The sequence below is a fragment of the Anolis sagrei genome, chromosome X (genome assembly GCF_037176765.1).
Source record: "Anolis sagrei isolate rAnoSag1 chromosome X, rAnoSag1.mat, whole genome shotgun sequence".
NCBI classification, from domain to species: domain Eukaryota; kingdom Metazoa; phylum Chordata; class Lepidosauria; order Squamata; family Dactyloidae; genus Anolis; species Anolis sagrei.
In genome coordinates, this window is record NC_090034.1 from 103,828,461 (window position 1) to 103,845,270 (window position 16,810).

Consider the following 16,810-nt stretch of genomic DNA (forward strand, 5'->3'; position numbering starts at 1 on the left):
CTGCTTTGTTTAATGGTTTCAAGCTGTTTGATGGTTTCAAGTAACTTGCTTTGTGGATTTCTATGTACTAATGCACCTGGTTTCCCTTTTAAGCTAATTGATAACCTTGGATTTTGGACTTTTACTGTTTTGCTATTTTTTACTGCTTTGCCTACATATATTCTACAATAAACTACTAAAGAAGAATGCTTTCCTTTTGGTTTCGGATTCTGGAAAGTGTTTATAATGATTCATAGGAGACAGTTGCCTCAGTTGAGTCAACGTTGTTATTTTATCATGGTCTTGCTTTCAAGTGCTCTGAGTTTTCATGTACCAAGGTTTTGCCAAGCTTAAGTTTTGCCTATGGGATTTTCCTGCTGTTTTGTTTGATGGTTTCAAGCTGTTTTGTTTGATGGTTTCAAGTGCCTTGCTTCGTAGATTTCTATGTACTAATACACCTGGTTTCCCTTTTAAGTTAATTGATTACTTTGGATTTTGGACTTTTACTGTTTTGCTATTTTTTACTGCTTTGCCTGCATATATTCTACAATAAACTGCTTAAAAAGAATGCTTTCCTTTCAGTTTTGGGTTCTGGAAATGGTTTATAATTATTCATGGCAGATAGTTGCCTCAGTTGAGTTAACGTTGTTATTTTATCATGGTCTTGCTTTCAAGTGCTCTGAGTTTCATGTACCAAGTTTTTTGCCAAGTTTAAGTTTTGCCTATGGGATTTTCCTGCTCTTTTGTTTGATGGTTTCAATTGCCTTGTTTTGTGGATTTCTATGTACAAACGGACCTGGTTTCCCTTTGAAGTTTATGGATTATCCCGGATTCGAACCTGCGACCTTTTGGTCAGCGAGTTCAACAGCTCAGCTCTTTAACCCACTGCGCCACCGGGGGCTCCAGAGAGCAGGGACAGGAAGGTGTAAAAAAGCAATTAATACTGGTTCTTAGATGTTGAATCAAAGCAGTTCCTTCCCTGTCCCCAATGTTCTCCTTCCTGTGATGTTCTCCATCCTAAATCCAGGCTTGGCTCCAAGGAGAGGAAATTCGCGCACAACACAGTCCTCCCCAGGTCTAAATAGGACTCTAGAAGAAGCAAACTTTCCCTTCTCGCCGACTTACTCACCTCCCACGGAGTCTTCTGTGCATCCGGTTTCTTCTTGTCATCTTTGCCATCGGTTGGAGCAGAGGGCATCCCCGCCTTTCCCTCCTCAGTGGCTTTCTGCCCTTCTTTGGGGTCTTGGCTGCTTCCCGGCTCCTTCTTCTCCTCTTTCTTCTCATCGGAAGGTTTGGGAGCATCCCGCTTTTGCACTCCGGGCTGCGGCTGAAACATCAACATTGACATGTTTCAGGTCTCTTCTACCTTTGGTTCTTTCAACAGCGATGCAACCTAAAAGCTAGACTGCAGGCATGGCCAAACTTTGGCCCTCCAGATGTTTTGGACTTTAACTCCCACAATTCCTAACAGCCGGTAGGCTGTTAGGAATTGTGGGAGTTGAAGTCCAAAACACAGTATGTGAGTTTCACACTGCATTACAAAACTGCATCCTATGATAGTGTAGATGGGGCCAAAGTAAGCCCTGCGACATCTACTCATCCTGACCTGCTGATGGCCCCATCTTTTCCATTTATTTATTTTATTTATGTACGACATTTATATGCCGCCCTTCTCACCCCGAAGGGGACCTAGAGCAGCTTACTATATATACATATGATATATTATATTATTAGCACAGCACAATATCAGTATTATATATTACTATACTAGCCATCCCCTGCCACGCGTGGCTGTAGCCCACTCTGGTGGTCATGGGGGTTCTGTGTGGGAGGTTTGGCCCAGTTCTATCGTTGGTGGGGTTCAGAATGCTCTGTGATTATAGATGAACTACAAATCTCAGCAACTACAATTCCTAAATGTCAAGATTCTATTTTCCCCAAACTCCACCAGTGTTCACATTTGGGCATATTGAGTATTCGTGTAGAGTTTGGTCCAGATCCATCATTGTTTGAGTCCAAAGTGATCTGGATGTAGGTGAACTACAACTCCAAAAACAAAGGACACTGCCCACCAAACCCTGCCAGTATTTTTTGTTGGTCATGGGAGAACTGTGTGCCAAGTTTGGGCCAATTCTATCAGTGGTGGGGTTCAGAATGCTCTGTGATTGTAGGTGAACTATAACTCCCAAACGACATACATACATTGGGTTGTTAGATGTCTTGTGTCCAAATTTGGTGTCAATTCATCCAGTGGGTTTTGAGTTCTGTTAATCCCACAAACGAACATCACATTTTTATTTTTTTTTAGACTAGCCGTCCCTTGCCACGCATTGCTGTGGCCCACATGGGGGTTCTGTGTGGGAGGTTTGGCCCAATTCTATCGTTGGTGAGGTTCAGAATGCTCTGTGATTGTAGGTGAACTATAAATCCCAGCAACTACAACTCCCAGATGTCAAGATTCTATTTCCCCCAAAAATTCCAGCAACTACAGCTCTCAAATGAAACAATATATATATATATATTTGCATGAAGGACATACATTGGGTTGTTAGGTGTCTTGTGTCCAAATTTGGTGTCAATTCATCCAGTGGTTTTTGAGTTATGTCAATCCCACAAACGAACATTACATTTTTATTTATATAGATTGAACTATACCATTGTACTGTAATATTATTGGTGATATTACATATAATACAAAATATATAATTATAATATATTATTATTAGTAGCATTGTATTGTATTACATTATAATATTATATTATAAATATTATACATACACACACACACACACACAAAATATTATATTATATTATTAGCAGAACAGGAGACAAGACATTTCTCCACCCAGTCCCCTTAAAAAGCCACTCACCATAATTAAACCCATGGGCAAAGCTGAACTACAATTCCTCCCCCCAATATTTCCCAGTATCTCAACTCACCAAACTGGGAGCGGGAGGTTGTCCTGGCAAAGGCCGCAGCTTCCGGGGCTTTGAGGGTTCTTGGAAGTGCAGCTAAATAGAAGATGAGAAGGCAAAAATCATTATTGTTAGTACAGTATTAGCATTTATATCCCGCTGCAACGTTTGCCCTGCGTTGCTTTCTTCCAGCCAACCAACCAACTCTTTGCTTGTGTTGTTAGACCGAGGTCATAGAATCATAGAATCAAAGAGTTGGAAGAGACCTCCTGGGCCATCCAGTCCAACCCCATTCTGCCAAGAAGCAGGAATATTGCATTCAAATCACCCCTGACAAATGGCCATCCAGCCTCTGCTTAAAAGCTTCCAAAGAAGGAGCCTCCACCACACTCCGGGGCAGAGAGTTCCACTGCTGAACGGCTCTCACAGTCAGGAAGTTCTTCCTAATGTTCAGATGGAATCTCCTCTCTTGGAGTTTGAAACCATTGTTCTATTGCATCCTAGTCTCCAGGGAAGCAGAAAACAAGCTTGCTCCCTCCTCCCTGTGGCTTCCTCTCACATATTTATACATGGCTATCATGTCTCCTCTCAGCTTTCTCTTCTTCAGGCTAAACATGCCCAGCTCCTTAAGCCGCTCCTCATAGGGCTTGTTCTCCAGACCCTTGATCATTTTAGTCACCCTCCTCTGGACACATTCCAGCTTGTCAATATCTCTCTTGAATTGTGGTGTCCAGAATTGGACACAATATTCCAGGTGTGGTCTAACCAGAGCAGAATAGGGGGGTAGCATGACTTCCTTAGATCTAGACACTAGGCTCCTATTGATGCAGGCCAAAATCCCATTGGCTTTTTTTGCCGCCACATCACATTGTTTGCTCATGTTTAACTTGTTGTCCACGAGGACTCTGAGATCTTTTTCACACGTACTGCTCTCGAGCCAGGCCTTGTCCCCCATTCTGTATCTTTGCATTTCATTTTTTCTGCCTGAGTGGAGTATCTTGCATTTGTCACTGTTAAACTTCATTTTGTTAGTTTTGGCCATTCATCTCTCTAATCTGTCAAGATTGTTTTGAATCCTGCTCCTGTCCTCTGGAGTATTGGCTATCCCTCCCAATTTGGTCCCGTCTGCAAACTTTATGATCCTGCCTTCGAGCCCTTCATCTAAGTCATGAATGAAGATGTTGAACAGGACCGGGCCCAGGACGGAACCCTGCTTGTGGCACTCCGCTCGTCACTTCTTTCCAAGATGAAGAGGAAGCATTAGTGAGCACTCTCTGTGTTCGTCCACTTAACCAATTACAGATCCACCTCACCGTAGTTTTGCCTCGCCCACATTGGACTAGTTTCCTTGCCAGAAGGTCATGGGGGACCTTGTCGAAGGCCTTCCTGAAATCCAGGTACGCTACATCCACGGCATCATTCCCCGCATCTACCCAGCTTGTAACTCTATCAGCATATGTAAAGTTTCTTTGTAAGTTGGGGTTGTGGTTGATGGTTAGTAAAAAATGTTAAACAAGGTGAGAAGAGACATGATAGCCATGTGTCAATAATATAATGTAATATAATATACTTAATGTCAGGGGAAAACCTTTACCTTTACCTATTATTGTTATAAAGAACTAGCTGTCCCCTGCCATGTGTTGCTGTGGCCCAGTCTGTGTATATCTGTTTTGTGTGTATATATGTGCGTTGTAATGTATTCTTTATTTTTTCGCTTTTTAAGTCTCTTCTCTTGTGTTTTTCAGTGTTTTTGAGTGATGGTCACTCGTTGACTTGATATATGTATTGTGTCCAAATTTGGTGTCAATTCATCCAGTGGTTTTAGAGTTCTGTTAATCCCACAAATGAACATTACATTTTTATTTATATAGACTAGCCATCCCCTGCCATGCGTTGCTGTGGCCCAGTCTGTGTATATGTACTTTGTGTGTGTATATATGTGTAGATTAAAGGTTGAAAGGTTGTCTCCTGACATTAAGTTCAGTCATGTCTGACTCTGGGGTGTGGTGCTCATCTCCATTTCTAGCCCGAAGAGCCAGAGTTGTCCATAGACACCTCCAAGGTCATGTGGCTGGCATGACTGCATGGAGTGCCGTTACCTTCCCGTCGGAGCAGTACCTATTGATCTACTCACATTTGCATGTTTTCAAACTGCTAGGTTGGCAGAAGCTAGGGTACACAGTGGAAGCTCACGCCGCTCCCTGAAATCGAACCTGCGACCTTTCAGTCAACAAGCTCAGCAGCTCAGCGCTTTAACCCACTGCGCCACCGGGGGCTCCATGTATATGTGTGTATATATTTGTGTATATACATGTGTTTGCATATGCATTGTAATGTATTTTTTATTTTTGGGCTTTTTAAGTCTCTTCTGCTGTGTTTTTCAGTGCTTTTGAGTGATGGTCACTCGTTGGCCTGAGAGGTGTCTTGTGTCCAAATTCGGTGTCAATTCATCCAGTGATTTTTGAGTTATGTTAATCCCACAAAAGAACATTACATTTTTATTTACATAGATTGTATATACATATAATATTTATAATATTATAATGTAATGCAATATAATGCTAGTAATTGTTATTATAATTATATGTTCATATTACAAGTAATATTACTAATAATATTACAATATATTGGTATAGTAGGACTAGGACTTTGAGATCTTCTGGGGAGGCCCTGCTCTCGATCCCGCCTGCAACACAGGCACGGCTGGCGGGGACGAGAGACAGGACCTTCTTGGTGGTGGCCCCTCGGCTGTGGAACGCCCTTCCCACGGACATTAGATCGGCTCCCTCATTGATGGTATTTCGGAGAAAAGTGAAAACCTGGTTATTTGAACAGCCGTTTGAATAGGCAGTGCAATGAATTTTAGGAAATGGAACTACGGATGACGAGTTTGGATCATGATTCTAGTTATGAGACGCCAATGAATGAATGTTTATTGTTGTTTAATTGCTTAGTATGCCATTGTGTTAATTGTTTTTAAATACCTTGTTATGCTGCCTTGAATTTTTGCTATTATTGTTGCTAACCGCTATGAGTCGCCTAAGGGCTGAGAATATACAAGTGAAGTAAATAAATAAATAAATAAATAGTACAATATAGTAATATTTAACGGTTCTGGCCCAACTTACCTGTCCGAACGCATCTCCTCCTATGAGCCAGCTAGGGTGTTAAGATTGTCTGGGGAGGCCCTGCTCTCGGTCTCGCCTGCGTCACAAGTACGTTTGGCGGGGACAAGAGACAGGACCTTCTCAGTGGTGACCCCTCGGCTGTGGAACGCCCTTCCTACAGATATTAGATCGGCCCCCTCCCTGTTGACATTTCGGAGGAAAGTGAAAACCTGGTTGTTCGAGCAGGTATTGGAATAGGCAGTGTAACGAACATAGGAATATGGAACAAATGGACGATGAGACTGGATCTTGATTTTAACTATGAGACGCTAATGAGATGTTTGATTGATTTATATTGACTGTTTATTATGCTACTGTTTTAATTGTTTTTATCTGTTTTATGATTTTTTGAGCATTGAATTTTGCTATTGTTAACTGCTCTGAGTCGCCCCAGGGCTGAGAAGAGTGGTATACAAATATAGTATAGTATATAGTATGTAGTGTATAGTATAGTATAGTGAAGTTTAGTATAGTAAATAAATAAATTGTGTCCAAATTGGGTGTCAATTCGTCCAGTGGTTTTTGAGTTATGTTAATCCCACAAATACAAATATAGTAAATAAATAGTAAATAAATAAATAAATACTGATATTGTACTATGCTAATAATGTAATATATTGTCTATCTATCTATCTATCTATCTATCTATCTATCTATCTATCTATCTCCTGGCTACCACTGACACCTGAAGCTCTATTTCAGTGGTTCTCAACCTGGGGTCCCCAGATGTTTCTGGCCTTCAACTCCCAGAAATCCTAACAACTAGTAAACTGGCTGGGATTTCTGGGAGTTGTAGACAAAAAACATCTGGGGACCCCAGGTTGAGAACCACTGCTCTATTTTATATTACATGTATTATTACCCATAATATTACAATATAATGGTATAGTACAACATAGTAATATTTAATACTGATATTGTACTATCCTAATAATATAATATATTGTATGTATATCTTGTAAGCCGCTTTGAGTCCCCTTTGGGGTGAGAAGGGTGGCATATAAATGTGGTAAACAAAATAAATAAATATGTGAGGGGAAGTCATAGAGAGGAGGGAGCAGGCTTGTTTTCTGCCACCCTGGAGATTAGGACGCAATGGAATAATGGCTTCAGACTACAGGAAATAAAGGCGATTCCACCTGAACACGAGGAAGAACTTCCTGGCTGTGAGAGCTGTTCAGCAGTGGAACTCCCTGCCCTGAAGTGTTTCGTTCTTCCCAAAATGCATAAAACACAATGAAAGATGGTCTTTTCCATAGGCTGTATGGAGTCAAACTCCCGTAGGTCCGACCGCTTGTTTGCGAACATTTCCTTCCTTCTATCTCTATCTAAAAGCTCCCAGAAAGGAATCCCTATTTCTCTCCTTTTTAAATGTTTGGATGTTTGGGTTTCGTACCTCATGGAGGCGCCCACACCGAATCTGGACGCTCTGCAAAACGTATTGTCCATCCCCGGCCGTGCTGGCTGCCTCGTCGTAATTTCTCAGGTAGGAAATGGCTTCGTTTTCCTGCGGAGGGAGAAGATGACAACATGCTCAAACGATCGCGTAATATCAATTTCCTAGTTAGAAACTGCAGCACTATCGCACGAGGGAGATTCCACCTGAACATTAGGAAGAACTGCGGGTTTTTTCGGGCTATATGGCCATGTTCTAGAGGCATTCTCTCCTGACGTTTTGCCTGCATCTATGGCAAGCATCCTCAGAGGTAGTGAGGTCTGTTGGAACTAGGGAAAAGGGTTAGGAAGAACTTCCTTTTTTATTATTAAATTTTTATTGTTTTTTATAAGAGGAAGAACTTCCTAACTGTGAGAGCTGTTCAGCAGCTCTCTGCCTTTGGAGGCTCTGTCTTTGGAGGCTTTGAAACAGAAGCTGGATGGCCATCTGTCGGGGGTGCTTTGATTGTGCTTTTCCTGAATGAAGGCAGGATGGGGTTGGACTGGATGGCCTTTGGGTGCCCCTTCCAACTCTAGGATTCAACTTGTCCCCAAAATCTCATAGACTGGAGAGGGATAAGTAACCCAAAGATCTGGTTTCTGTATGACGAAGATGGCCCCCCACATTTTGTATCTGATGTTTTGTATGTATTTTAAATGACTTTAAGATGTTTTATGGCCAGCTCTCTGTATCCACGGACTCTCACCGTCCACAGGGCCAGCCTAAAGTAGCCATGAATGGGGGGGGGGAATGGGAAATTGGGGCTAAATGTACCTTTATTTACAAAATATTCATTATTAAAATTTGCAAACTATTTACAAAATATTCTATACGTATCTATCTATCTATCTCCTGGCTACCACTGACACCTGAACCTCTATTATATATTACATGTATAAAAAGTATTATAACATATGTATGTGTGTCCACATATATATATACATACACACACACACACATAGAGTTGAATAGAAAATAAATAAGAATATGAGTTTGTTAATTTTCCCTAAGTATGGAGACTTTGTCCCCAAACCTCAAATATATGTCGTTGTTGTTCATTCGTTCAGTCGTTTCCAACTCTTTGTGACCTCATGTATCAGCCCATGCCAGAGCTCCCTGTTCGCTGTCACCACCCCCAAATATATATTATATATATATATATATATATATATATATATATAAATAACCTGGTGAAGCAGGTTAAATCACTGAGCTGCTGAACTTGCTGACCGAAAGGTCGCAGGTTCGAATCTGGGGAGTGGGGTGAACTCCCACTGTTAGCCCCAGCTTCTGCCAACTCAGCAGTTCGAAAACATGCAAATGTGAGATCAATAGGTACCGCTCCGGCACCATGACTATCTTTATATATAAAAGTCCAGGTATGTATATCTGTGTAGTCATGTCTGTCCATTTGTAACACAAAGGCTGTTGATAGGTGAAGTGGCCCTTTGTGATGTCACTTGATTTACATTGATAATGTAAATCAATGTGGTTCCACTCGGATAGGTAGGTGAGATACGTATGAGGGAAAGGGAGGAAAGAACAAAAGAAAGAGAGGAAAAAAGGAAAGAAAGAGAAAAAGAAGGGAAAGAAAAGAAGGGAGAAAATGAAGGAAGAAAAAGGAGGATGTCCCTTGATTTACATTGATAGGTGAAGTGGCCCACTGTGGTTTCACTCGCATAGGTAGGTGAGATACGTAGGAGGGAAAGGGAGGAAAGAATAAAAGAAAGAGAGGGGTGGAAAAAAGGAAAGAAAGAGAAAAAGAAGGGAAAGAAAAGAAGGGAGAAACAGAAGGAAAAAAAAGGAGGGTGTCCCTTGATTTACATTGATAGGTGAAGTGGCCCACTGTGGTTTCACTCGGATAGGTAGGTGAGATACATATGAGGGAAAGGAAGGAAAGAATAAAAAAAGAGAGGGGTGGAAAAAAGGAAAGAAAGAGAAAAAGAAGGGAAAGAAAAGAAGGGAGAGAGTGAAGGAAGAAAAAGGAGGGTGTCGGTTTACATTGATAGGTGAAGTGGCCCACTGCAGTTTCACTTGGATAGATAGGTGAGAAACGTATGAGGGAAAGGGAGGAAAGAACAAAAGAAAGAGAGTGGAGGAGAAAAGGAAAGAAAGAGAAAAAAGAAGGGGAAAAAAAGAAGGGAGAGAGTGAAGGAAGAAAAAGGAGGGTGTCCCTTGATTTACATTGATAGGTGAAGTGGTCCACTGTGGTTTCACTCGGGTAGGTGAGATACGTATGAGGGAAAGGGAGGAAAGAATAAAAGAAAGAGAGGGAAGGAAAAAAGGAAAGAGAAAAAGAAGGGAAAGAAAAGAAGTGAGAGAATGGAGGGTGTCACTTAATTTACCTTGATAGGTGAAGTGGCCCACTATGGTTTCACTCGGATAGGTAGGTGAGATACGTAGGTGGGAAAGGGAGGAAAGAATAAAAGAAAGAAAGGGGAGGAAAAAAGATAAGAAAGAGAAAAAGAAGGGAAAGAAAAGAAGGGAGAGAGTGAAGGAAGAAAAAGGAGGGCGTCCCTTGATTTACATTGATAGGCCCACTGTGGTTTCACTCGGATGGGTAGGTGAGATACGTATGAGGGAAAGGAAGGAAAGAATAAAAGGGAAGGAAAAAAGGAAAGAAAGTGAAAAAGAAGGGAAAGAGTGAAGGAAGAAAAAGGAGGGAAGGAAAAAAGGAAAGGAAGGGAAAAAGAAAGGAAAGAAAAGAAGGGAGGGAGGAAAGAAAAAGGAGGGAAAGAAGAAAAAGAAAGGAAAGAAGAGTCGAAAGAAAACACGGGGACTGTCTGAAATAACAACAACAACAACAACAACAACAATAATAACAATATATTGTAATGTCTTCTCTTTCACATGTGTTTGAAACTGTTTACAATAATATCTATGACAAAGATTAGTTTCGTATTGCGCATCCTCACATTGATGTAGACCTCGTTGTGGCATCGCGAACTGCGCAGGTACCCCGTGATGTTGAGGATTTCGGAGTTGTTGTTGCAGCGTTCGTGCAGAACTGCCAAGGGAAAAACAGCCAAGTCAAGGGGAAGCCGGACAGGGACCTACCAATCTGGAGCTTGACGCAAGACTCACATTTGAGGATGATCCAAGTGCCGCTGAACATGGTCTTGGAGAAGATGAAGACATTCTCTGTCCGGTTCTGGAGAGAAAGCAAACAAACAAATGCAACCTGAAGAAGGACAAGGAAGGGTTTGTGGGAAGGTAAACACACGGTTTTCGGGCCACGTCTTCCCCAAACAAACCAGCTTTTTAGCCCCAACTCACAAGGCAAGCAAACATCTAGTCCTCCCAGTGGAAAATTTCAAGGCTGAGAAAGCGTTGATGGCAAAGTTTCCCAACAGACAAGAGCAAACACTCAGAAGTTTCCAAGTTCAGATCGTGGGTCAGATAAGAACTCGCCGGTCAGCCTTTTGCAAACAGTTCTTCCAAATGTCTCATGTGTTTGCAAGAAATGGCCTACCATGGTCTCCCCCCTACGCAATACTACATCTACAATACTACTACTAATATAATATAGTATATTGTATATACATATAATATTTATAATATTATAATGTAATACAATATAATACCAGTCATAATAATACCATATTAAAGTTATTATATATTTATATTACATGTAATATTACTAATAATATTACAATACTAGCCGTCCCCTGTCACGTGTTGCTATGGCCCACATGGGGGTTCTGTGTGGGAGGTTTGACTCAATTCTATCATTGGTGGGGTTCAGGATACTCTGTGATTGTAGGTGAACTATAAATCCCAGCAACTACAACTCCCAGATGTCAAGATTCTATTTTCCCCAAACTCCACCAGTGTTCACATTTGGGCATATTGAGTATTCTTGCAGAGTTTGGTCCAGATCCATCATTGTTTGAGTCCACAGTGATTTCTGGATGTAGGTGAACTACAACTCCAAAACCAAAGGACACTGCCCACAAAATCCTTTCTGTATTTTCTGTTGGTCATGGGAGGTCCATGTGCCAAGTTTGGTTCAATTCCATTGTTGGTGGGGTTCAGAATGCTCTTCGATTGTAGGTGAACTATAAATCCCAGCAGCTACAACTCGCAAATTACAAAATCAATTTTTTGAGTGAAGGACATAGATTGGGTTGTTAGGTGTCTTGTGTCCAAATTTATATTGATTAATCCAGTGGTTTTTTGAGTTCTGTTAATCCCACAAATGAACATTACATTTTTATTTATATAGATATATTGTGATAATAATAGTAGTAATAATAATAATATTTTTGCACTGCTATCAGAAGGACAACAGGGAGGAAAGAGTGAATGGAGTACCACTGATATTCAGAATAAATAAGTGCGGCTGAACTGGATGGAAGTCCGCGCTGAAAGAAAATCAAAACACTGCTCTAGTCCTTATTTTCCATTTCATGCCGGTACAAATGTACACAGCGCTCTCTTTGAAAGCTGAATTACGGGACAAGGAAGAGAGTAATTATTGTAATTCCCGTTGGAAGACAAAACTCTGCAAATACAACAAAAATAAAGGCCGCCTGCAGTACCATAATCGGCCTCGATGACTGCCTCCTCTTAAAGCAGTGTTTCTCAACCTGGGGGTCGGGACCCCCATGGGGGTCGCGAGGGGGTGTCAGAGGGGTCACCAAAGACCATCAGAAAACATAGTATTTTCTGTTAGTCATGGGGGTTCTGTGTGGAAAGTTTGGTCCAATTCTATCATTGGTGGGGTTCAGAATGCTATTTTATTGTGGGTGAACTATAAATCCCAACAATTGCAACTTCCAAATGGCAAGGCCTATTTTCTCCAAACTCCACCAGTGTTCACATTTGGGCATATTGAGTATCCATGCCAAGTTTGGTCCAGATCCTTCATTGAGTCCACAGTTGTCTCTGGATGTAGATGAACTACAACTCCAAAATTAAAAGGTCAATGCTCACCAAACCCTTCCAGTATTTTCTCTTGGTCGTGGGAGTTCTGTGTGCCAAGTTTGGTTCAATTCCATCATTGGTGGAGTTCAGAATGCTCTTTTATCCTCAAACTCCAGCAGTGTTCACATTTGGGCAAATTGAGTATTTGTGCCAAGTTTGATCCAGATCCATCATTGCTTGAGTCCACAGTGTTCTCTGGATGTAGGTGAACTACAACTCCAAAAAAACTCAAGGTCAATATCCACCAGACCTTCCCAGCATTTTCTCTTGGTCATGGGAATTCTGTGTGCCCAGTTTGATTCAATTCCATCATTGGTGGAGTTCAGAATGCTCTTTGATTGTAGGTGAACTATAAATCCCAGCAACTACAACTCCCAAATGTTAAAGTCTATGATCCTCAAACTCCAACAGTGTTCACATTTGGGCAAATTGAGTATTTGTGCCAAGTTTGATACAGATCCATCATTGCTAGAGTCCACAGTGTTCTCTGGATGTAGGTGAACTACAACTCCAAAAAACTCAAGGTCAATGTCCACCAGACCTTCCCAGTATTTTCTCTTGGTCATGGGAATTCTGTGTGCCCAGTTTGATTCAATTCCATCATTGGCGGAGTTCAGAAGCCTCTTTGATTTTAGGTGAACTATAAATCCCAGCAACTTCAGCATTACCAAATGACAAAATCAATCACCCCCAACCTCACCAGTATTCAAATTTGAGAGTATTGGGTATTTGTGCCAAATTTGGTCCAGTGACTGAAAATACATCCTGCATATCAGATATTTAGATTACGATTCATAACAGGAGCAAAGTTACAGTTGTGAAGTAGCAACGAAAATAATACTATGGTTGGAGGTCAACACAACATGAGGACCTGTACTAAGGGGTCACGACATTAGGAAGGTTGAGAACCACTGTCTTAAAGGCTTTCTAGTCCTTGCCTTCAACAAATTGCACAGGAGAGGATCTCGCTTTGGCTCTTTGTTTACTTTCTCTGCAGCTGCGTTTCCATTGGTCTTGGTCTCCTTGAGGCCCATCCTCTCCTCTGCCTTGAGGTTTTATATCCCCAATCTTTCCTTTCCCATTTAGAAGGCCCTCCTTGGTTGGCATCCCCAAAAAGAAGGACTCAAATTAAATGCCTATGCATAGAAGTTTGCTCTTCTATTTTGGGCATCTGCAGAATTCAAGATGCAACGGAAGACCGATCTCTCCTGGCATCTGGGAGTTGTAGTTGCTGGGATCACAGGAGCTGTCTTCATAGACTTGTCAGCAGCCTATGATACTGTGAACCACCGCCTCCTCCTGAGAAAAATGTACAATATCACAAAGGACGACCACCTCACCCGCCTCATAGGAAACCTGCTACAAAACAGGAGCTTTTTTGTTGAGTTTCAGGGCCAGAGAAGCAGATGGCGGAAACAGAAGAACGGCCTGCCTCAGGGGAGTGTGCTTGCTCCATCCATGTTCAACATCTACACAAATGACCAGCCACTGCCAGAAGGGACAGAGAGTTTCATCTATGCTGATGATCGTGCCATTACTGCTCAAGCAAGGAGCTTTCAGTTGGTAGAACAGAAGCTTTCCGAAGCTCTAGGTGCTCTTACTGCCTATTACAGGGAAAACCAGCTGATCCCTAATCCATCTAAAACACAGACATGTGCCTTTCATCTCAAGAACAGACAAACATCCCAAGCTCTAAAGATCACCTGGGAAGGAATCCCACTGGAACCTTGCAGCGCACCCAAATACCTCGGAGTCACTCTGGATCGTGCTCTTACCTACAAAAAGCACTGCCTGAACATCAAACAAAAAGTGGATGCCAGAAACAATATCATACGAAAGCTGACTGGCACAACCTGGGGATCACAACCAGATACAGTGAAGACATCTGCCCTTGCGCTACGCTACTCTGCTGCTGAGTATGCATGCCCAGTGTGGAACACATCTCACCATGCTAAAACAGTAGATGTGGCTCTTAATGAGACATCCCGCATTATCACGGGGTGTCTGCGCCCTACACCACTGGAGAAATTACACTGCTTAGCCGATATTGCACCACCTGACATCTGCTGGGAAGTAGCAGCCAATAGTGAAAAGACCAAGGCAGAGACATCTCCAGCCCATCCCTTATTTGGGTATCAGCCAGCACGTCAACGACTTAAATCCAGACATAGTTTTCTAAGATCTACAGAGACACTCGCTGGAACACCTCAGCAAGCGAGAGTCCAAAAGTGGCAGGCTCAAACCCAGAACCTCAATCTGTGGGTGATACCAGACGAGAGACTCCCCCCTGGGCACACAGAGGACTGGGCAACTTGGAAGGCACTGAACAGACTGCGCTCTGGCACCACGAGATGCAGAGCCAACCTTAAGAAATGGGGCCACAAAGTGGAATCCACAACATGCGAGTGCGGAGAAAAGCAAACTACAGACCACCTGCTGCAATGCAACCTGAGCCCTGCCACATACACAATGGAGGACCTTCTTGCAGCAACACCAGAAGCACTCCAAGTGGCCACATACTGGTCAAAGGACATTTAATCAACTGCCAAACTCACAAATTTTGTATTTTCTCTGTTTGTTTGCTTTGTTCTGTTAGAGATGTAATATATTTGACTGGCTACCCTGACACGAGAAATAAAAAAATAAGTTGCTGGGATTTATAGTTCACCTACAATCACAGAACATTCTGAACCCCACCAACGATAGAATTGGGCCAAACCTCCCACACAGAACTCCCAAGTGGGACACAGCAATGCGCGGCAGGGGACGGCTAGTATCTATATAAATTAAAATGTAATGTTCGTTTGTAGGATTAATAGAACTCAAAAACCACAGGGGGAATTAACACCAAATTTGGACACAATACACATATCAGGCCAACAAGTGACCATCACTCATAAAAACACTGAAAAACACAGCAGAAGAGATGTAAAAAGCCAAAAAAAAAGAAGACATTATAATGCATGCACAAAACCACACACACACACACATATATGCAAACACTCATATATACATATATACACAAACATATATATGCACAAAACACATATACACAGAACTGGGCCACAGCAACGCGTGGCAGGGGACGGCTAGTACATAATAATATATAAAATATATAATAATATAATTGCTATAGATCAGCCATCAGAGGTTGATGATTTAACTGATTTTTTTTTTTGGGTCGTGTCAGGAGTGACTTGAGAAACTGCAAGTCACTTCTGGTGTGAGAGAATTGGCCGTCTGCAAGGATGTTGCCCAGGGGACGCCTGGATGATTTGATGTTTTTATCATCTTTGTAGGAGGCTTGTCTCATGTCCCCGCATGAGGAGCTGGAGCTGATAGAGGGAGCTCATCCGCCTCTCCCCGGATTCGAACTGATGATTTAGGGAGGATTGTGAGCGTTCCTGTGACACAAAGTGGGAAATTCAGGTCTGGGAAAGGGTGGTATTCTCTATGAGAAAACTGTCTCGGAAAGTGCAGAGCCTCAATGTGAGTTAGAGGAGCCAGAAGTAGCAACAGCAGATAAGGAATCGAGTGAAGAGCTGAGTGATAAGGAGGGATTCCCAGGAGAAACCACCTGCAGCTATAGAGATCAACAAAGCTCTTTGTTGTCAAAGGCTTTCGCGGCCGGAATCACTGGGTTGTTGTAGGTTTTTTCGGGCTATATGGCCATGTTCTAGAGGCATTCTCTCCTGACGTTTCCCCACTACCTCTGAGGATGCTTGCCATAGATGAGGGTGAAACGTCAGGAGAGAATGCCTCTAGAACATGGCCATATAGCCTGAAAAAACCTATAACAACCCAAAGCTCTTTGTTTATAAATCAGACCTGAAAATAGATCACGTCGCTCTGAGAAATTACATGGGAAAGTTGTGGAGAAAATTCACGGGAGACATAATGCTTTCATGGGTGTCTATTAAACAAGTTGTTTACTTTAAGATCAGTTCAGGCAATGCTGCTTTAAGAGTAAGAAGCGAAGCCTGAGCTCTCTGGTTCCTGATTCAAGCCAAGCCTTGCTTTTGGATTTTAATATCCTGGAAATTTTCTATGTACTCTGGTTCAAGTTTCTACTAGTTATACCAGACAAGCATCCCGAGCTCTGAGGATGGCCTGGGAAGGAATCGAACTGGAGCACTGCAGCACACCTAAATACCTGGGAGTCACTCTGGACCGTGCTCTGACCTACAAGAAGCACTGCCTGAACATCAAGCAAAAAGTGGGTGCTGGAAACAATATCATCCGGAAGCTGACTGGCACAACCTCGGGATCACAACCAGATACAGTGAAGACATCTGCCCTTGCGCTATGCTACTCTGCTGCTGAGTATGCATGCCCAGTGTGGAACACATCTCACCACACCAAAAGAGTGGATGTGGCTCTTAATGAG

At 42.3% G+C, this 16,810-nt stretch overlaps 1 protein-coding gene across 2 annotated transcripts in view; it reads right to left on the bottom strand.

The window, feature by feature from the left end:
- The window catches only part of LOC132781380 (transmembrane protein 87A-like), a 55,872-nt gene that overhangs the window by 34,530 nt on the left and 4,532 nt on the right, over nt 1–16,810 (bottom strand). For both annotated transcript variants that reach the window (XM_067461056.1, XM_067461055.1), the window contains exons 2-6: nt 10,582–10,648; nt 10,413–10,504; nt 7,459–7,569; nt 2,920–2,991; nt 1,109–1,306 (exon numbers count right to left, since the gene is read on the bottom strand). In XM_067461056.1, the coding sequence (XP_067317157.1) occupies nt 1,109–1,306; nt 2,920–2,991; nt 7,459–7,569; nt 10,413–10,504; nt 10,582–10,648 (540 nt within the window). The remainder of the gene's footprint in view (nt 1–1,108; nt 1,307–2,919; nt 2,992–7,458; nt 7,570–10,412; nt 10,505–10,581; nt 10,649–16,810) is intronic.